At 41.0% G+C, this 21,864-nt stretch overlaps 1 protein-coding gene across 1 annotated transcript in view; it reads left to right on the top strand.

Moving 5' to 3' along the window:
• Positions 1-369: 369 nt before the first annotated feature.
• tle2a (TLE family member 2, transcriptional corepressor a) overlaps positions 370-21,864 on the top strand; it is a 53,304-nt gene continuing 31,809 nt past the window's right edge. The window contains exons 1-2 of the mRNA XM_037674254.1: positions 370-879; positions 18,309-18,472. Coding sequence (XP_037530182.1) covers positions 856-879; positions 18,309-18,472 — 188 coding nt within the window. The 5' untranslated portion in view covers positions 370-855. The remainder of the gene's footprint in view (positions 880-18,308; positions 18,473-21,864) is intronic.

Raw genomic sequence — 21,864 nt, 5'->3', positions numbered from 1 at the left:
CCCACGTGGAAATTTCATTCAATTACCGAACAATTCCTCAGAACCTCCTCGTTACCAAGAAACCTGGACGTTTTATTGTACTAAAAAAACATCCCACGTGCGGATATGCATATTTTCATCTACTTATCGTGTGAATATAGTTGAGATTTTCTTCCCGAGCTATCTGAAGAAAAAGAGCCGTGTAGACGTTTTAAATTTTTAAAATAATTATTATTTGCCGTTCAGTCACACTACAAAGCATAAAACGAGTAATAATTAATATATTTTAGCAGCGTCTTGAAGTGCCAGAACTTAGAGGATGTCCCATAATGGAGGATGGGGGGTGGGTGGGGGAGACAGGGGGGAGTATTGTGTGAAAAGAGTGCAGGCCAACGAGTGAGACAAAAGAGGCTGCGGCTGCATTGAGTGTGCTGGTGGTGTGTCCGTCTACGAAGCCACAAGCTAACCGCATCCCCCTCCTCCTCCTCCACCTCCTCCTCCGCCTCTCTGCTACACACGGCGGAAAAAAAAAAAAAAAACACAGAGAAGACGGAGATAATTCGCGACATCGAGATCTCTGGAAGCCAAGCTGAGGAGTCGAGGAAGGAGCGGGTTCTGTGCTCGTCGAGCCGCGGCGTGCTGCGGGGGTGTGCGGTGCGTGCGGGCTGCTTGGAGACAGCTCTAACCCAGAACAAAGGAGTCTTGAGCAGCGACAGGAGAGACGAGCGTTTGCCATTCTCCTTGAAACCCGGCGGAATGGCTGCGTGAAGGCGGCGGCGCCTCGCATTTCTCCACGAAGCTTCCCCAGAGGAGAGGAAGAAGGAGGACAAAAGCAGAAGAGTTTGTTGAGAGACACCCAAGAAGTCGGCGGCTACAATGTTTCCTCAGAACCGACCACCGGTGAGAAGGCTGCTTGCTCTTCCACATAAACCACGGTATCGTCTGTAAACGTGTTTACCCTGCGCGCAAGGCTGTTTAAAACCCGTTCACACTGATCACGAAGTCTTCTTTTGGACTAATGTCTTTCTGAAAACTTCTCTGTAACATATGTTTTTTTATATATATATTGCATGTGGAGGCCACCCATGCAGGGTTTTGTGAGGTAAAGTCCCAACTTTGCTGTTTTGTGTGATCTCATGTTGTTGGTGCCCACCTCCACCAGCTCAGGAACTGGGAGCCTCCTTCCATCTCACTGTGCAGTTGACCCACATGATGAAGTGCCTGCTTGTTTGTTGAGAGGGGGTGGGAGTGATTCTCCTTAAGATTGTTGACCGCTCTTTTCAGGGGGAAACAAACATTTTTATAATCATATTATTTGTGATGTGTGTGCTATTTTGTTACTTTATCTATGGGGTTGAGATGGGGTAGAGGTATGACAGCCGAACTGGGAACAGAAAGTTGCGCTTCAACTCCCAGCAATTCCCACATGTTACGGTGCCTCTGAGCAAGACACCTAATCCCTAACTGCTCCCTGGGCACTTGCATAGCTGCCCACTGTTCCACCTGGGTCAGGTGTGATAGGTTAATTGCAGAGAACACATTTTTAGAGGTGCACCGATTAAATCAGCAGGCCAATTTATCTATCGGAAATCGGCCGATACTTGCATGAGAAAACAAATTGTTTTTGTAGTTTTAGCAACAATTGTCTTAACTTCATTCATATTTTTTACCTCATGGCCAGTTAAAACAAGTTTGTATTGTTTCTAGGATGTTGTTCAAGGATATGTTTTTCAATAGAATAATATTGGAAAATTGAAGGTGCATTATGACCTTATAACACCTGACAGTGTCGCTTATAAAAGAAAATCGGAATCAGCAGGTCAGACTTTTTAGAAATCTGTGATCGGCCAGAAAACTACAATTGGTGCACCCCTACCAATTTCACCATTGTATGGGAACATACAATGATGTCAATCTCAGACTTCCCTATTTGTCAATTTTCCCACTTATTGGTTTCATAGACTAGAACTGGATTTCTGCTAAGTTAGAAGCTAAACTTGTTTTAGGTGGAGAGCCTTCTGAGCAGATACATAAACACTGGTCTTCAAACTGTGAGAAGTATCTGTTAGGACCTTCTCCATCCCTCAGCCATGCCATGCTTCGCTCCACCCCGGCACTGTTTTGACATTCTTGGCACTTTTGAAATCAGCTTATGCACACGTTGACGCATGGAGACTCAGAAAGTCATGCTGTTTTGAAGTTCTCTAGGCTTTGGAGCATTTGCATAATGCCTGAATTACTCCACCAGTTTTGTTTGATAAGAAGATCTTGAGTCCTAACCCCCCTCCCTGACCAAACAGAAACATTACACACATGCGCACGCCAACAGCTGTGTAAGTACAGCTAAGTGCAGGAAGGCAGCACAGGAGGCAGACTGTGGGTCTGTGGTTTGCACTGTAAACCCATTCCCTCTCATCCAGCCTCTCCTCACTGTGGTCCTGTGAGAGCTCCAAACCTCATCTTAATGTATGGGCGGGCGTCCCGGGGTGAGAGTAGCTGACTCTGGGTGGAACACTGTGACCATGCGGCTCCGTCTCATTTCAGCTCTCGGCAGATCTCCACAATAACGACGCGAGGCAGACGTCATTTTAGAGTCCCTTGCCATCAGGAGCTCTTGATCAAACCTCGATGTGAAGGGCCACTCAGCCAGGCAAACTGTTTAATCTCTGCAGCGCAAGAGTGGCAGTAACCTGTTATCACTAGCTACTGGAGAGTTGTGATGGGACTGACCCATACTTTACAAAAATAATCAGCTCAGACGTGAGCTGTCTCACTTAATTAGACATTCAGGTGCATTTTAAGAGACCTTGTGGTTGCATCCAGCTGAATTCAACCTTAATATTTATAGTTTGCTACAATAGACCTTCTTTCTGACGCTGTGTGTGAAGGAGATACTTGATACTTTCATTGAAAGATGACATCACTTTAACTTTTATAAAGTGCCCACGTTTGTGCCAAACGAACTACTGTTTCAGTGCTTTTTATTACCACGTGTTCTGCAATAAAATGACTGTTCAGAGAAGATGATCTCACTTCATCCCTATTGAAGTATCAAAAGTACAAATGTAAAATAAAAACATTTTGTATTTAAAATACTATTTTTTTTTAAAACAAACGTAAAATAATTCCATTAAATAATTTGCAGGTTCTCAGATGACTTTGGGTTCCAGCCTGAAACAGGGACTTTGTGCAGGACGCAGCGGTCATGGGTGGATCTTGTAGATCAAAAATCTTCTTTCAAATATATTTTTTAAATATTCTTCTCATCTTTGGAACAAAGGTCACTGCAAGGTTGCTCCAAGCACGATCAGCTGTGACCATTTTATGCTCAACCTTGGGCAACATTTAGTTAAATTTGTAGGTAAACATGGTTTTAACTTACTGGCTGAAACACAGGTTTTTATTTTATTGTAAAGTATCTATATATTTTTTACATTGGAAGAAAAATTTTGTATGAACTGTAGTTCCTGAGCAAGCGGGCATGTTTGGGGCCACAGAACAGAAGCATACGCCAGAAAAAAGTTCTCTTGATTTCTTCTGCAGTCACTGCCCCCAGACGATGCAACACATTACACAACATTTAAGCCATCATGCAGAGGTTTAGTATTCCAAGAAAAGTGACTGATTAGGTTAAAAAACAGCTGTTCAAGTCAAAGCCCCTTCAGTTTCCATTCCCCAAAGTCTCATTGTTGTGAACAATTATTGTGGGATGCAGTTTTATGAATTGGTTATTGTCCAAAGAAAATCTTACACTCTTTTAGCCCTTTTCATACATTTTTAAGTAACTGAGTCTGAGCAGGTCACTTGACCTTGCAATGTAACCACCCTCATCAAGCTGCATTGTAAGGGTATTGTGTTCAGTAGCAGGACTGCTGATGTAACACTACATTCCCCACAATATACTCAAGTAGGTATTTATGTAATGTGTGCACCTCTGAGAAACATTCCACAAACATAAAAATAGGCCAGACTTTCATTTATGTTTAATGCACAAGGTATTTGAGAATGGGTCAAAGTGTCTGCAAATTAGCCTCTCAGTACACAAATTACTTTTTTCAAGTCCCAGTTGACAGTCAAATAAGTGGTTTCAACACATTCATCACAGCCCTGAAATTCCTTGACATTGCCCAGATGACTTTCAAATGAGTTTAAATGTAATAATGGGAATGTGGAATAATATTCTAATATTAATTCAGCAAATTCATACAGAGCAAGTGATCATGCAGCTGATGTTTGCTGATTATAAAAAAACATTTGCCTACTAAAGTTTTTTTTTTTTCTTTTAATATCGCAGATACAGTAGTCCCTTGATTATCGCGGGGGTTATAGTCCACACACTACCACGATAGGTGAAAACGGCTAAGTAGGAACGCTATACGTATTTTAGTATTTAAATATATGTTAAGGCTTTATAAACCCTTCCCACACTCTTTCAATGTTCTAAACTCTTAAACCTACATAATTTTAATGACATGGGTATATGTACTGTACAGTACTGCAAAATGTTACTCACCAGCTCTGCAGACCAGCAGCTCAGTTCTGGTCGGGCTCGGTTCTGGTTCTGCAGACCTACCCTGCAGCGACGAAGCTCACCACCTCGTCTAGATCGATGTGTGCGTGGATAATTGAGCTTCAGGAAGCTTCAGGATTATTTGCGACTTTCCTGCCAGTTCTGTGAGCTTAATGGTGTAGAGGCAGGGCAGCTGGCTCAGGAGCTGAAAGTCCCAGGTTCAATCCCCGGTCATTGCATACCTCGTGGTGTCTCTGGGCAGCACACCTCATCCCCAAAAATGCCCCCTGGGCACTTTCAATATCTGCTCACTGCACCACCTTGTGGTGGATAGGTTAAATGCAGAGACTAATTTCACCATTTGTATAGAAACATACAGTGATGACAATGTGTAACATTATTATTATATTATTATTATTATTATTATTAATAATATCTAGATCATTATTTCTAACTTTGCGTTGCAAAACTTTCCCTCCATTTTGGCAGAAAGCAGTGACCGAAAACGCTGTTGGCTTCTGGGTAGTATAGTTATTTTGAGTGGCGTTACAGTGTAGGCTTATTGAAAGAAAACTACAAAATGGTAGCACTGGTCCAAAGTTTTTTTTTTTCTTTAACTTTTTATCCCGTACCATCCCAATCATGTGAGTAATATTAAAGTCGACAATCGTGGCGTGTACAATCTTACGTTGAAAAACCACAAAAGAGCGAGTCCGTGAAAGTTGAATCGCAAAGTAGTGAGGGACTACTGTACCTTTTAAAAATAGCATACAGCATTGACATCTGTAGAGAAACAATTACCATCATGAATAAGTGTGTAGCTAGACCACCATTATTGCGTGCTCTGAACAAAACGGGCAAAAAAGCTCCTCCTGATTTTGTAACAGGTCTCAAATGGTAATAAAGTGGATGAAGCCTTTGAGAATTCAACAGACAAAAATCAAAAACAAAATCTTGGCTGTCACGTCACATCGAAAGGTGCATTTGTGTCCATTTTATAGTCCCTCGCAGCCTTGGTGAGATTTTTTGTGAATTAATCCACATAAAAGTGTATCATGTATGAAGTCAGGTTGCCGTAATCAGAAGAATGGTGACTTTGAGTGATCAGAATGAACCTGAAACACCAGAGCTAGCATAAAGTGAGCCATGCTTTTAGCTCTTTATCACCGCTGTTGTCCAGTGGTGAGAGTGCAGTTATCGATCAGCAGCTTGCCTGCTTTGGTCAGCCGGCAATTAGGCAGAGGGAGAGAAAAGGCCAGGGGAAATGGGAGGACAAGAATCTTAGGGTTTACACAAGCTGTTGTGGAGGAGCGTCTCAGTGGAAGGAACAAATGAGCTGAGGGGGTTACCTAATAAGAGAAGGCACCTCCAGCAATTAAGCCAGCTGACAAATCATAGTGCTTTGCTAATGTGGGCTGACAGCAGGGAAATTTGAATAACGAGGCTTGTAGGAAGAGAAAGAAGACGGGAATGGGAAGGCGGGAGGGTTGCTGAGAAACAAAGATGTGTGGCGTTAATGAAACAGGTGTCTCGCAGACCCTCCATGTGAGGTAATCATTGAGAGATTACCAGCAAATTTCTCTGGCGCAGAGCCAGGCTGATGTTACTTGATGTAAGGTGGGGGAGGGACTGGAGACGACCTGTTTTTAAAAAAAATTTTTTGTTTGTTTTCTCTTCCAAGCTGCAATCTATCAGTAGTTTAACAGCTCAAATGACTGGCATTAAATAAGTGCCATATTTAAAGAACTTCATGAGATTCAGTTGCTTTTCAGCAAAGACAGTACCAAGTTGCATTGCCTGTAGAGATGGATCTGTGTTTTTTCATTGTGTGTGTGTGTGTTTCCTTTTATACACACGTACAGACATGCTATTCTGGGTTAGACCTATTGTCACTGCATCCTCGTTGGTAGTCTGGTGGTAAAAGGAGAGAGCTTGGTGGGTGTTTACTCGGATGTTTGACTCTGTGGATAAGCAGTGTAATTAGTGGCCTGGCTAATGGGTTGTGCTAAATGAAAGGAGGCAGCTTCAAATCATCTTAGCTTAGGGAGAGGAAAATTACAAAAAAATTCAGTCCTCTTAAAAAGAAAAATATTTCAAGATGGCACTGCTTTTAACATGGATCGGTTTATGGACTCACCACTTTAATACAGACCTAGACAGATAAGCAGCTAATGATGGATTTCATGGTAAATTGGCTTTTGTGGTACTTCTACAATGAATTTTGATCTTGGTGACTGTCAGACTTAATTTGTTTTACAAGTAGACCTGTCGCGATAAACAATAAATCAATTATTGGCATGATGAATGAAAATGATCAACCTCATTTTCTTTTACCGGCTTTATCGTTTCTTCGTGTCTCTCTCTTTCTATAAGACACGGCTCAACTCTGGTGCACTTCACTGACCCCTCCCTTTTTGTTTTCTCTTTAAAACCTGTTTTAACCGTCCAAAATCGTGCTTTTGTATCGTTAAAAGCAGCTAAGCCGAGAAGCTATGCTATGAGCTAAGCTAACAGGCCAACCTCGGAAATAAACTTCCATCTTTTTGAGCTCCAAAATTCATGGTTGAAACTTGTGCCTTCATTTAAAAAGTTGTTTTCCTCTGCAAAAAGAAGCTGAAAACTTGTTTACTGATTTTTTAATTAAAAGCTTTGTTTGGAAAAATGCTATGCTAAAGAGCTCAAACCACCGAGCGTCCTCCATGTCACGTCAAGGGCCCTCCCCCCCATTTTTCTTAAAGAGACACGCTGCTCAACTATCTATCCTTTGGTTCAGTCTTGTACTGCCATCAGGTGGTCAAAAAAGGTACTACACTCCAAACAAATCAACGTTTCTTCTCAAATTTGACAATTAATCATTGCAGTAATTTTTGAGACAATTCATCACCCAGCAAAATTTGTTATCGTGACAGGCCTATTCACAAGGTTCATGTTTGTGTTTTGTTTTTTTGTTTTTTTTACCAATTTGTCAGTTATTCATCTTTCCACAAGGACAAAGTATAATTATTTTAATCAGTCTTACATTTTTTTTAAGTTGATGATTTTGGATTTGTGACAATATTCAATGGTCTATTCAATCTTTATAAGCAGTGGCAGTTTGATTGACTTGCTCTGAACTAGGATTGAGGTGGACAACTATTTTAAAAAGTTTTGATTTCAAACCCCCTGAAAGAAAAAAAAAAATCAGATTGTTTTTAAAGTTTTGACTTCTTTTAATGCGTGTTCTGACAGAGCCGTGTTTTCCCAGTGTAGAGAGAGCATAAAAAAACCCACTTCACCCTCTGATTTTTGTTGGTAGCAAAAAAAAAGAAGTGCAATCCCTTGAATGTTTTGTGTAATAAAAAAAGACAAAGCTGTTGGGGATTTTTTTTTTCAGTAGCAAAAACACAGACCGTACTGCCACTCATTTTCAAAGCAATCACACATCACTATGAGCATTAAATAATGACTTTTTAGCTACTGAAGCAAATAAATGAACTACTAACATCAATTTATCAGGCTCCTAATGCTATTTTACAAGATAAAATATTACAGATAAAACAAAAGTTGGCTGGTGGTTGTTTTAAACGTTTGTTTCTTCCAACTCCTTGTGAATTGCATCTGGTAGGTAACATTGAAGGGCTCTGGGATTTTAACTAAAAGTTAAATTTTAATAAGGGAAAAAAAACCTCCTTATCTAGATCCAGACATTAAAATCAAAATGGCTCTAAAAACATTGACCAAAAAAAGATCTAAAAGATTAAAAGAATAGTAAGAAACACTATAGTTAAAGCTGATATTTTGCTGCTGCAGAAGTAGCATATTTATAGTTGCATTCTGATGAGGGGAAAAAGCAACAAAAATATGTGATGCAATTTTAATTTGTTTTGTTTTAATGCTTTGAGATTGTGGTATTTTTGCTAAAGGTTATGAATCTTTACCCACTCATGCCTGCTCTGAGTACTACTTTGTGTTCGGTTTTAATTAGCAACTGTCAGTAGCTCTGTTGATTCTCCATGGAAGCTACTATTTTGAGAATCTTTTTTGTATCATGGAGCAAAGGGAAAAAGTTACCGTAATTTGTTTTGCACGACACTAACTGCCATGTGACTGTTTTACTTACTCATCATCGTGTCACGGCGACCTTTTTCCTGCTAACATTACTTTTTTTTCCCTTCTCTAAAATGCAAACTTGAAAAGATAAATGTGATTAATAAATAAATAAATACAGCTGTTTGAAAAGTCTAGAAAATTAAACGGTTTTAGCAAAGTAAAATAAGTGAAAGAAAAAAAATAATCCAGAGGATGCAAAGTATTTCATTTAACTCAACGTACTTTTTGTAGCCAAAATATTTCTTGTTTGTTTTTCTCTCCTGTGCATGTGCCCCCCAGCTCAGTTTGTGTCTGTGTGTACTGTGCATCCAGGACCTGCATGTCCACTACTAGCAACAAACTCTGTTTCTTGTAAATAAAGCAAAATGATTTCCAGGATGATGTATGTCGTTTTCAAGGAAGTGTATGTCCAGTATTAAGGTGTGGATCTGTTTTAAGGCTAAAAACAAATCTTTGCAACGCCATCTATCTAGTCACTCAGTCACCCGACTCTAAACTGGTTTCTTGCCAAGAGCTTTGGATGTGTTTCCTATTTCAAATATTGACCTTCTGTCCTTCAGCATACTCAAGAATAGGTTGGAATTATAGACTGAACAAATTGTTAATTTAAATAATGTCTCTGCAGCAATATTTTGTTCTCATCTAAATATGGACTGAGTGTCAACTATACAGTACTTTGCATCAGTGTTCCATTTTGAGGTGTAAAATGATATGAATTGAGAGTACAGGGTGTCATGAATTGTTTTTTATGGACCCTGGAACATTTTTTTTCCCCTACTGTCCTGCTTTGAAACTTTATAAAGAAAGTGTTGAAATAATGTTTTCAATAAGCCTGAAGAAGTGCCCCAACCAGCCTTTTCAATAACTTTTTGAGTAGGAGGCAAATGGTTGAGAGTAGGAGGTTGGAATCATTTTCCAACATCAACATAAACACATAGATGTTCTGTGCGGTGAAAACGTTTGTGAACGCAGAGTGTTTAAATGCTGATCACTGATGAAAATGTCTTACCAGCATCACAGGCATGAAAAGGATTATGAAGTCAAAATCGGCAACAGCTGTGAATCATTTTTCTAGAGCGAGATATCCTACATTCCTCCTTAAATCGCCACCTTATCATGGTAGAGGAGTTTGTGTGCCTGAATGATCGTAGGAGCTATGCTGTCGGGGGTAATTATAATTGCCCCTTGTAGAGTCTCCCAAGGCAGATTGGTCCTAGGTGACAGGCCAGACAAAGAGTGATTCCAAAAACTCTTATGGACAAAAACCAGGAGCTCAGTGTCCCTTGCCCAGACATGGGTTACTAGGGCCCCATCCTGTAGCCAGGCCTGGGAGAGGGACTTGTCAGCGAGCACCTGGGGACTAGGTCTCTACCCATGGGGCCTGGTTGGGTTCAGCCTGAAGGAGCAACGTGGGTTTGCATGGGTTTGGAGGGGCCATACAAGTCAGTGCATGACACCATGGGCAGTGGCTGAAGGCATTGGCCTTGGCACTCTGACCAAGGCTCACCCTCATTAGGGTCCTCGAGGGGTCATGGGAGTTTTTCCCATCCAGATGACGTGTTTTGTGGACTTGGAGAAGGTGTTCGACCGTGTTCCTCAGGATACATTGTGGGGGTGGTCTGCCCATATGGAATTGGGGGCCTGTTGCGAGGGTAAGGTTCTGCCTCAAGTGGAGGAGTTCAAGTATCATGGGGTTTAGTTCACAAGTGAGGGAAGTATGGAGCGTGATATTGACAGACAGATTGGTGCAGCTTCTGCAGTATGGACTCTGTACTGGTCTGTTGTGGTGAAGAAGGAGCTGAGTTGTAAAGTGAAGTTCTCTATTTACTGGTTTGTACTTTGTTCCTACCCTAACCTATGGCAAAGAACTTAGGGTAATTACTGAAAGAATGAGATTGCGGATACAGGTGGCTGAAATAAGTTTCCTCCGTAGGTTAGCTGAACTCAGCTCTAGGCGAGCAGGTCGCCCTGGTTCAAATCCCAGCCAGAGAGCCTTTCTGGGTGGAGTTTGCATGTTCTCTTTGTGCATGCATGGGTTTTCCCCGGGTACTCTGTCTCTAGTTAGTTAGGCTAACTGGTAACTTTAAATTGTCCCTAGGTGTGAGAGTGAATGGTTGCTTGTCTCTGTGAGGCCTTGTGATGGACTGGACACTCTGGACAGGTGTCCAGTAATAATTACTTAATTAATTTTATTATATACTGTCTCTCACACAGTGATGGCTGGACATAGGCACCAATGCCCTCTGTGACTTGAAAAGGAAGTAGCAGGTACAGATAATGGATAGATGGATGGATGAATGGTAGCTGAAGTCTCCCTTTAGAGATACAGTAGGATGAGAAGTTCAGTTATCTGGGAGAGACTTTAGAGTAGAAATGCAGCTCCTCCACAATTTTAGGAGCTATTTGAGATGGTTGGGGCCTCTGGTAATGGAGTCTCTGAGAGGCTGTGTCTTTCCTACTAGACTAGAGCGACTGAAATTGGTCATGTGACTATCACACATGTCATTTGGCTCCAAAAAAAAATCATCAGTCAGAGTAGGCGGCAAATTCACTGCCCTCACATCTTTTTAAGAAGGCAGCACAACTAGGGTATATCAAAACAGTGGTAGGTCCATCTTGCTTTGATTTAAATTCTGGATTTTAGGACCGAGATACCAAATTGCCATTTAAACTGCCATCTGTGCTTTAGCCGTGTGTCTGTGAAATAAGGAACACATGCTTGTAAATACCGGTAGAAAACTGCATTGTGCACAGAGCCACTTAATGTCTGCATTGAGCATGTGTGGGTGTGTTGTTGCATAAACAAGTGTGCATTTGCACATTTTTTAGGGTGGGGGTTTAGACCAAGGATGTGAGGTCATGCTGGTTGGCATGGTGCAATTAGAGGTAAGATGCTTTAAGATGCCCAAGCTGTAAAAATTGGAAGGCTGCGCAGCTAAAATCAGCAATAGAAACTGTCATTTGACAGTAGGGACTTTAAGCTGTATTGTAGCTAATAATGATTTAAAAAACATGAGCTCTAAAACTTTTTATTTTATTTTAGCATGTGCTATCTCTGTCTAAACATGAGTCTGCCCGTCTGTCTCAAACCAGAGTTAGCCCAGTCTTGGCACAATAAAGTTCTGACCCCCTGAGCCTTGAAAGGGCACTCATACAACAAGCCTGAGACATCTTTCTACATTTTTGTCATTTGAAATGACCAAGGCAGAATGAGAGTTGGAGTTGATCCACCATTAATAAGCCTCTGATCTGGCAATAGAGGTAATTGCTAGAGTGGGTGTGATATGGTGGACAGCACGGCCAGTGCTCTGTTCAAACCAACAACTCCGCTCTCACTTCTGACTCTGAAAAGCTGCCTTCATGTTTGTAAGGACATACCAGCAGTGCCGAATTGTCTCTTGATTGCTGTGTGCAACTTACAAAATGGAACAGAGACAACTTTAGTTTTTTAAACAATTAGAAAGAAATGGTATAAGAAAAAGTTTTGTTGTGATGCAGGTTATCATTATTTATGAATTTCTTGATTTGTCCAAACCACTTAGGTGATCAAATGCTCTCTAATCTTGTAAAAGAAAGGCATTACTTTGTCATCCAACCTTCACAGTTGTATGAGCTGCAGAAATACCTAGACTGTAATTGTGTAACAGTGATTTTCCATCAATGTACAGTAAGCTTTGCTCAAGGACAGTCGGTGTGTCTCTTGTTTGCTCTTGAGTCGGAAGGGAGGGAATAACTGGCTGTGGGATTATCTGGTGAGACTCTTTGCTTAGATCTGTTCCTTGAGGTCACCAGGTCATCTTAATTGCCTGACCTCACACTTTAAGACCTGCTCAGCTCTTTGCCAGAACAGGATATGGTACAGACAAATAGCATTGGTTAATGGGAATTGTAGGGAATTAGACAAGAGGTTATGTATGGTATAGGGTCAATACAACCGTATCCATCATGTCTCTCTTCAGTATGGGGCGAATCATCAGAACAACACTAACCAGCATCTCTGACCTATTTAAAACACATTGTGATGCTGAACTGGCAGAGGAACTGCAGTGTTCCTTATTTTTAAGATATTCCTATCTGCCTTTGAACATCAGGAACTAGATGAGCTTTAGCCACTTTCTTTTTAATGATGAATGTACCATGTGTTTCCTTTTGGCTTTTGCATGCTGTATTGCAAAAAGAGAAAAAGCCTGAAAAGGTTTATATCTGTGCATCTTAGAAATTTTGCAGTCTCTCACTTCCTCTGGGTGGCATTATTTTGGCCTCCAGTTCTAAAATAAAAAAACCTTGGTGTTATTTTTGATCAGGATATGTCTTAACCCCCACATTAAAAAGTTTCCAGGACCGCTTTCCTGCACCTGTGTAATATCACTAAGATTAAAAACATCATATCCAAAAATGATGCAGGAAAAACTGATCCATGAGTTTATCACATCTAGGCTGGACTATTGCCATTATTTATTATCTGGATGTCCAAAAAAACGTTCAAAAGTCTTCAGTTGATCGAAAATGCTGCTGCCAGAGTTTTAATGAGAGATGGTAGGAGAGATCATATTTCTCCAGTTTTAGCTTTTCTCCATTGGCTCCCTGTCAAATTCAGAATAGTATTCAAAATCTTACTCTTAACATTCAAAGGTCTCAACAACCTAGCTCCATCTTACATTACAGATTTTATTGTTCCATACTTTCCTTAAGGGGGAGTGGTGACACAGAGGTTGGAGAAAGTGGGCCTGTGATTGGAAGGTTGCTGATTCGACTCCCCGGACCGACATCAAAATGTGGGTGGAGAAGGTGAAACGCCTACATCTGCCTCTACCCTTATTTACCCCCACTCTGGGCCTTTGAGCAAGATGCTTAACTCCCACAATCTGCTCTCCCAGGCATGCTAGATGGCAGCTCTCTGCTCCACACAGAGGGCTGTTGTAGCTTGGTGGTCTGTGGTTGTGTCAGGCATCCGTTGTAAAAACCATTGCCAAATCATTGCCAAATCTTCGTGCCAGTTAGTTCACTGTGGCGACCCCTGAAGAAGGGAGCAGCCAAAAGAAAAAAAAGTTCCATACTTTCCTAACAGAGCACTTCGTTCTCAGAATGCAGATTTACTTGTGGTTGCTAGAGTTTCCAAATGTAGAATGGGAGGCAGATCTTTCAGTGATCAGGCTCTTCTCTTGTGAAATCAACTTCCAGTTTCTGTCCATGAGGCTGACACCTCGTCTACTTTTAATATTAGGCTTAAGTCTTTCCTTTTTGAGAAATCCTATAGTTAGGGTCAGTTTTGGTTTCCTGAGCTATCCCTTAGCTATGCTGCTATAAGCTTAGATTGTTGGGACAAATTTACCACATTTCCTCACTTGCCTGTTGTCTTGACTTGCTCTACCTGTTTGTATTTGTATAGATATTTCTATCCTTAACATGTTTTTGTCTTTTTTCCAATAGAAAGTACATCTGGACCTGTCATTCATTCTACATTTGCTTGTTTCTCCTTCCTGTTGTCTCAAACTCCAACCAGTTGAAGCAAATGTTCACTCGTCCTGAGCCTGGTTCTGCTGGATACTTCTTCCTGTTAAAAGGGATTTATTTTCTTTCTGCTCTTACCACTGTGCTTGCTCAGGATGGGAGACTGCAACAAAGTGAAGATTTAACACAATCTGCTGGCTTCCTTAGATAGATAACTTTTACTAATTGGCTTTTGTAAGTGAATGTTTTTGTACAGTGAGACAACTTCTGTTGTGACTCGGTGCTAAATACATAAACTGAATTAAAGGGAATTGAAATAAGCTGAATTGGATTAAAATAAGGGGTAAGTGGAGCAAAATAGAAAATATAGTTCTGTTTTTCACTGTTGCTTAACACTTCTCTAAGATCACTTCTTTGTATGAAAGCAAAAGAAAAATATCTGCTTGGGTAGTCTGAGGAAAAATTCTTTAGGGAAGAGATGATCAAATGTGTTGCCAAGACTGGCCAAACATGCATGTTTATCTATGGGTGGAGAGTGCGTAATTGTAGGCTTGAGTGTGTTTAGTTAAAGAAATGTGCACATGTGGCTCCATACTCTAGGTGGGGTATCTGGCAGACAGATTGGTAGCAACTTATTAGAAAGAAAGGAAGAATGAGGCTAGTGGCTCTTTTACCATCTATGTTTTTTAGTCTCTTGGTAATTTACCGTAATTGTCGGACTTTAAAATGCACCTGTCTCTAAGCTGCACTTATTAAATATAAGATAAATCATTTTTTTTTTTACATAAAGAAGACGCTCTGGTTATTTAGCTGCAGGCATCCACCGTTCGTCATGGACTATTTCCCCAGACTGCTCGGGCTGTGTTCAGCTTTCTTATTGTAGTACAAGAATCCGCCAGCAGATGGTGTTTCACAGAATATAGCTTGCAACACGCGCTCAGACTGCAAGATCGTCATGAAGCTTCGCTGTGTGACTCATGGTTACAACCATTATACTTTCAAAATGAACAAAATGGCTTAGCATAAGCATTGGACAGAACAGTGCCAAATACCTAGGCAAGTGGAAAAAAAAAAAAAAATTTACTGGTAAATATTACCCAGTCTTATCGAGGTCATGTGACCGGAAGTCAAATAGTACCGGTAGAATGCAATAAATATTCATTAAATTAGTACCATTGATTTTTTAAAATTTAATTTAATTTTTTATTATTATTGGTAAACACTTTTGTTAACAACTGCTGTTTTTAAATGTACTTTCTAAATAAATTTGATGTGATTTCTCCTCAGCACTACTTATATGAGCAGCAGGGAGGAAGGAATGGGGAACAGCCCCTCCCTCCCCGTTCTTGCCCGACTTATCCACCGTTGAGCTCTCATGGATGGAAAGGGGAGGGGAGAAAGACCCCTTCCATTTCTCCACTTTGTGTTCGGATGTGACTTTAAAATGAGATCCTGGTATTTAAACGCATACAGTATTTACTGACACAGAAAGATGTCACACAGAAAGAATTTTAAAACTTTTAATAAAACGTACCAGACTTGACTGCTTGGCGTCTCCAATGCCCGACCATCGACACACATTGAAGCAGCTTACGGGCTGCAAGCCGTTTCCTCCTCGACAGCTGAATGATCACTTTTAACATGAAATCTGCATCATAAGAAATTCTCCATGCATTTTTCATTATCGCTGAACAAATGAACTGCGCAAAATACGATAAAACAACATGGGAACGATCTGAAGAAATTAATTCACGTCTGTCTTGGGGGGATGGTCCTCGAGAGTACCTCATTGGTCATTCACGTTAGACTTCTGGTCACATGATGACAGAGTGGGTGGAGTTATGGTTGGGTATTTGAAACCGTGAGCAAAAGGCCTTGTACATCTGATTACCTGAGGGCATCTCCCTGTGTCACAAACACCTGCTGCCATGAGGTAATTCTCTGAACAAATAAATGAAGTTCAGACAATTGTTGTTAAAACAAACAAAAAAAGTAAGTAAAATTGGTTCTTTGTGCAAGTATTGGCCAATTTCCAAATCGGGGTTGATTTATCGGTGCACCCCTACACCTCACATATTTGGTGCTTTAAAAGTCGGCAACAATATTTGGATAAATGAAAAGTCAAGAAAGCTCTACCAAAACTGGATAGTCCTCACCCTTCAAGAAAATTGAAGTTTGAGTTACTTTGTAAAGCTTGAAGTTACTTTTTAAGTGTTTGCTTCTACACTCACTTATTTTGACAGAGTCCATCAGACAGACAGATGGACAGCCCCGACCACCCTCCTTGGCTAGCTCTCAGCTCCCTTTTGTCTGCCTGTCTTGCAGAATTACCCCTACAGTTGTAGTCTCCTAATTGCTTTGGACCCTGCAGAGAAGAGAGTCTACCATACATGCAAGTGTTGGGGGGTGGGTCTTCAGTTATGTTGAGGTGCTTTTCCTCTGCACCCCTGCTGCTGAATTTCACTCTTTATTCCTTTCTTCTAATAGGTTTTGTTCAACAAAGTCTGTTCATTTGGCCAAATGCTCTTTTACCCATCCACCTTTCCATCCATGTGCTGCAAACCTCTTGAAGTCTGATTCTGGTGGCAATACCAGAATTTATTGTTTTACACGAGCTCTTAAAGAAATGCTGCATGATGATTACTGGTATAAGGCCTAGGCAATATGACTTTGAATTTTAGGTCATAGTATGATATTATGGAGCTTTTCCACAATTGCAATATTATAAAACTTTTAATGTTAGGTTTTAGACTGGCACTATTGTTTTTATCTTAATGGGGAATGCCTCCAACAATCACTTTATACTTTGAGTTAAGTGTCTTAAGATTTTTTTTTATTTTGGCTTTTCCACAACACTAATAGGGAGCATGTTTTTAAAGAACGTTTTTTAATTATAGCTTTTACCTTAAATGTGTTTTCTCTGTGCTGTTTTATGTTATTTGTCTGAGGCTGATTGGTAAACCAAGGTGGCAGTCAGTTGCTTAAAGGTCTGTTCATTTTACTTTATTTCTGTGCAAGGATCCATGGACATGCAAGGGTTAAAGCATCATTTATTTAGCATTGAATGACATTTTAGTGGGTGAAAGAAATCAGTGGTACAAACAACCTTTTGAAAGAATTTTTTGAATGCAGTGCAATGTTTGTTCAACCCCTTCCTTGTGAAATCTGAACCAATGCCAGATGATGGATCCATTACTCTTTCTCTTCAGAAACAAATCATTCATCTTTTATTTTACGCTGTGAGTGCTCTGCAACATCACTGGACTGCCTGTTTCCTTTCCATTTTGGCTTCTTCTCTTCACTCTTTCCTGGTATAAAAACTTTACATACTCAGTTCTCTGGATGGGCAGAGGAATTTGCTCAATACTTTTTTCAAATGGCCAATATGTTATGTGTTGAAAAGGACAATAGGAAAGAGTGAGCAAAACTAAACTAAAAAGATGGTTTATTTTTTTGTTCAGACATTTCATTCTTCATCCAAAGGACTTCATCAGTCCGAGGAGCCACAACAAACTCAGTCTCACAAGCAGCACACTCACATAGTGGACCAACCAGTTTGCTGGTGGGGCCCACCCTCTCCCCCATTGACTCCTCTGAGGCAGATATCGCCAAAGTGGTTCAAAATGTCAAAACTCATTCTTAATAATCCAGATTAAAAGTCGACGAAGGAGAGGGCAGGCTCCAGAAACCATCTGATCATCATCATACTGGTTGGCCACTATTTGAATGTGCCGCTTGTGGGAATGAGTTTGTTGCGGCTCCTCAGACTGATGAAGTCCTTTGGATGAAGGATGAAATGTCAAAAAAAAAAAAGTCCAGATGACCTTACTTTTAACTTTGTTGGATTTTTTTAACCTGGATTATTGAGCATGAACTTTGATGTTCCATCAACATTGTTGTAGATGACCAAAATGTTGTTTTGAAAATTTCTAATTACAATATAGTCATTAAGACATCTCCCATGGGATAACTTGGATGCATTTTTGTCAAACCGCTCACCCATGGTTGTGGTTGTTGTAACGCTTGAGATGGTTAGTTTTTTAAAAGGTAAGTGTTATTGTTTCTTTGCAACCTGAAATTAGTCATTTTTAACAAACAAACAAAAAAAAAATCCTCCACCATTACATCAAGGCTACGCCCCCCCCCCCCCCCCCCAAAAAAAAAAAGAATTCTGTTTGTTGACAAAAATGTCTCCTTTTGGTTACTGCCTTGTCCGTTTTAAATGCTCATGTTGTTCTCAGTATCGTCTGTAAACAGAATATTTTCTCTTTATACTCAGGCGCCTCTGCAGCCACCTCCGGGGTCCTCTGCCTCAGTAGTGGCAGCTGCAGCCGCAGCAGCAGCCGCGGCTTCGGGGACACCTCAGTCACTGAAACTTACCTACCCAGAAACTCTGGATCGTATCAAGGAGGAGTTTCAGTTCCTCCAGACGCAGTACCACAGGTGGGTGTCTTGGAATACAGATCGTTTGTTCTTGTTTCTTTCTTTCTGCTTTGGAATCAGATTTTGCTAAAAGAATTGCCAACAAGTGACAATTACAGATAACACGTGATAAAAACACATCTACCTTGCATGGATTTAATTGGTTGAGGCACTGTGTTGCTTTGCAATATTTTTGCAAAGATTGAGGCAGGTTGGACCTTCTTGTTTTGCAACATACTTTGAGGTCTCGCCCAATCACTGAGATAATGATGTGTGTTTCTGTTCTTTTTTATTGTTGTTTTGCTGCTGACTAGTCTTGTTGCATGATCAAATGGTGTGCTTGATGTGCAGGAATGTGCCCAGAATGCTTTTTGAATGTGGGATTTGGGGCTGCTTGTGTAGCTGCAGCTCTCTCCCTTACTCTGGTCCATTGGCACACCTTCACAGGGTCCCCACCCCCTGACTCGCCTCTCATCCTGCTTTGATTCAGCTGGCCAGAATCCCTTTCTGGCCCACTTCAAACTTCTTTTGTGCACTAACCTCCCCCCAACACACACAGACCCAGTGTCCACACCCCTCTTTCCCCTGCAGCTACTGTAGCCCTGTTCAAACAAATGTGTGTTCTTGTGCGAGCCCTTTTTTCTGTTCTCCACAAGCTCAACTATCAAAATTCACAAAGCCCAGACTCAGACAAACCTTTTCATTAAAATTTACTACTGCATTTAAAAGTTAGTTTTTTATCAATGTGATGTAAATATTAATCACATATAACATACTAAAATATTTTAGTCCGGTTGCAGTGTGGTTTGAACAAATATCAAACACTGCAAACATCTTAGAGTCCATGAGCTTCTCAGAAAGCTGTGATCAACACTTTATTTCAGAATAATACATAACACAGGGCTTGGCATGTTGATCTTTTTATATACTTTAACCTATTACATGCCAGAAACCTATACAGAAATGGTGAAAACCTTTACTCTACAAAATGCTATGTGGTGGGATCTGTTTGCTTTTGTACGTTTCACTTCTCAGCAAAGAATCACAATTTTCATTTAAAGAATGACAACTAGAACTGATTCCCAAGGATATTGCCTTCTGATCACTTCTTTTAGTTTTTATCCAGAAAATTTGAGCTTTTCAGTTAAATGAGTCAACCCTGTTGGTTGAGACGATATAATCAGCTCCTCTGGCAGCAGCTCCACAACTCTTCTTAATAAACGTAGATTTACTTCCCTCCTGTCAAGCAGTAAAACCAAGAAGCCGTGAGCAGGGTCTAAAATAAGTGACTGCTGCAATTAGATTAGGCGTTGGAGCAAACTTGTGATTCTATTTTCCTAATTTGGAAAGTTTCAGAAAATTTCAGGGTTCCTACATAGTCTTGAAAAGTCTGAATAAATATAGAATTAGAATTCTGTTTTTATTTTAATTTTTTTAATAAAGTAGGGGCCTTTCTGGGTGGAGTTTGCATGTTCTCTCCGTGCATGCGTGGGTTTCATCCGGGTACTCCAGTTTCCTCCCACAGACCAAAAACATGCATGTTGGACTGATTGGTAAGTCTAAATTGTCCCTAGGTGTGAGTGAGAGAGTGAATGGTTGTTTGTCTCGTTTGTCTCCATGTGTCCCTGTGATGGACTGGAGACTTGTCCAGGGTGTACCCCACCCCTCGCACTGTGATTGCTGGATATGGGCACCGGCGAAGCGGGTAAAAGATAATGAATGGATGGAAAATTAGCGGGGAGTGGTGGCGCAGAGGTTAGAGATGGTGAGAGTTTTTGGTATGAGTATTTTTATTATGGCTGAGAATGTCTTTCCTCCTGCTTCTGTATGCCCCAAACATTCTCTTATCTGCATCTGGAGGCTGACTAGCTGACGGCCATGGATCATGTCTGTGCGTCTGACTACAGCTGGCTATGAGGGAGTGCCCACTGGACTCTGCTGCTGTATAAAAGTCTGCAGCAAACTCTATTCGACTCTATTCTGTGACATGTTCCATGCATTATGTAGCTATGTATGTAATCTGTCTCGAATGAGTCCTTGCAAGTAAAATGCTGCTACAAATCTTCTCCTGCCATCGAGTGTGTTTTTTTTTTTGAGTAAGTTAAGAGAGAATATTTTTCTCCAACAATGGGCCTGTGAATGGAAGGTTGCCGGTTTGATCCCTTGGACCGACAACATTAAAATGTGTTTGGGAAAAGTGACGCACCCACACCTGCCTCCACCCTCATTTGCCCCACTCTGGGCCCTTGAACAAGGCCCTTAACCCCACAATCTGCTCTCCCCGGGTTCTCTAGATGGTAACTCTTCTCCACACAGTGGGCTGTGGTAGCTCAGTGTTCTGTGGTTGCATCAGGAAGGGCGTCTGGCATATTCAAAAAGCGTTCAATACAAAAAAACATAAAAAACAATCACCAAGTCTTCGTGCGAGTTGCTTCACTGTGGTGACCCCTGAGGAAGGGAACAGCTGACCCCCCCCCCCTCAAAAAAAAAAAAAATTGGGACAATGAGACAGTTCAGAAAATAAATGAATTTGTTCAACCAACGGAAACAAATTGGATTCATGATGACAACTGGTTATTTTGCTGTTTGGCTGGTGAATTCTGGATTGGCTACAAATTCGTGTGGATGTGTCGAAGCTCGACAGTGCTCAGACTGAATTTGGGGAGCTGCAGCAGGGAGCTGGAGCAGTTCTTATCAAGATTGTGAACTTTCTGGCAGCACTCATGAATGGTGGGAACAATCTTGGAGAAGCTGTGAGCTCGACTTTTGCCATAAAGGATCAATTCGGCTATTTTGGAGTTCCATCAGAGGAATATATCCCAGCGAGACTTTAAAAGGCAGAAACAACAATTCACGAGTTCTGCCTGACTCAAACTGTGGCCTTGACGTCGGACTTATCTCAACTCCTCCTGACATGTTTTGAAAACAACAAAGATGATTTGACTGTTTCCTCACTCCTCCCTTCATCAAGGCCATGGACATGTGACAGAACCTCAACCGAGCTGAAGATGAATAACGCCTCTTATCTAGACAATGGCTGGGAGGGGGGGGCTCTATGCTACGACCTTCCCTTAAAATTCAATGTCTTCACCGGCCTATATGTACACGTATAACGTCTATTTATGTTGCTTTGCTGTGGTAGGTTTTTTGGATGCCTCAAATCGTGCCCTGTCTAGGACACGGAGTGAGAGATCTTTTTTTACACCGTCTCTCCTCATGTTTTCTTCCCTTTTCTCATCTAAGCAAAATATTATTCTGAATAAGAATAAGAAGGCCGCGCTATTTGTTTAATAGCTGCAGCTTCGTGCACTCCGCCCATCTTTCGGACGACTGTACGTACATTATAGTTGTATTTCGGTGCAATGCTGTATTGTGAAATTCTTTATCAAAAGGGCTCGTGAAACGGTCGGCAC

The sequence above is a fragment of the Nematolebias whitei genome, chromosome 3 (genome assembly GCF_014905685.2).
Source record: "Nematolebias whitei isolate Nwh7 chromosome 3, NemWhi1, whole genome shotgun sequence".
Taxonomy (NCBI): Eukaryota; Metazoa; Chordata; class Actinopteri; order Cyprinodontiformes; family Rivulidae; genus Nematolebias; species Nematolebias whitei.
The sequence above is the reverse complement of the archived record's forward strand: the minus strand, read 5'-3'. Positions and strand labels throughout refer to the sequence as shown.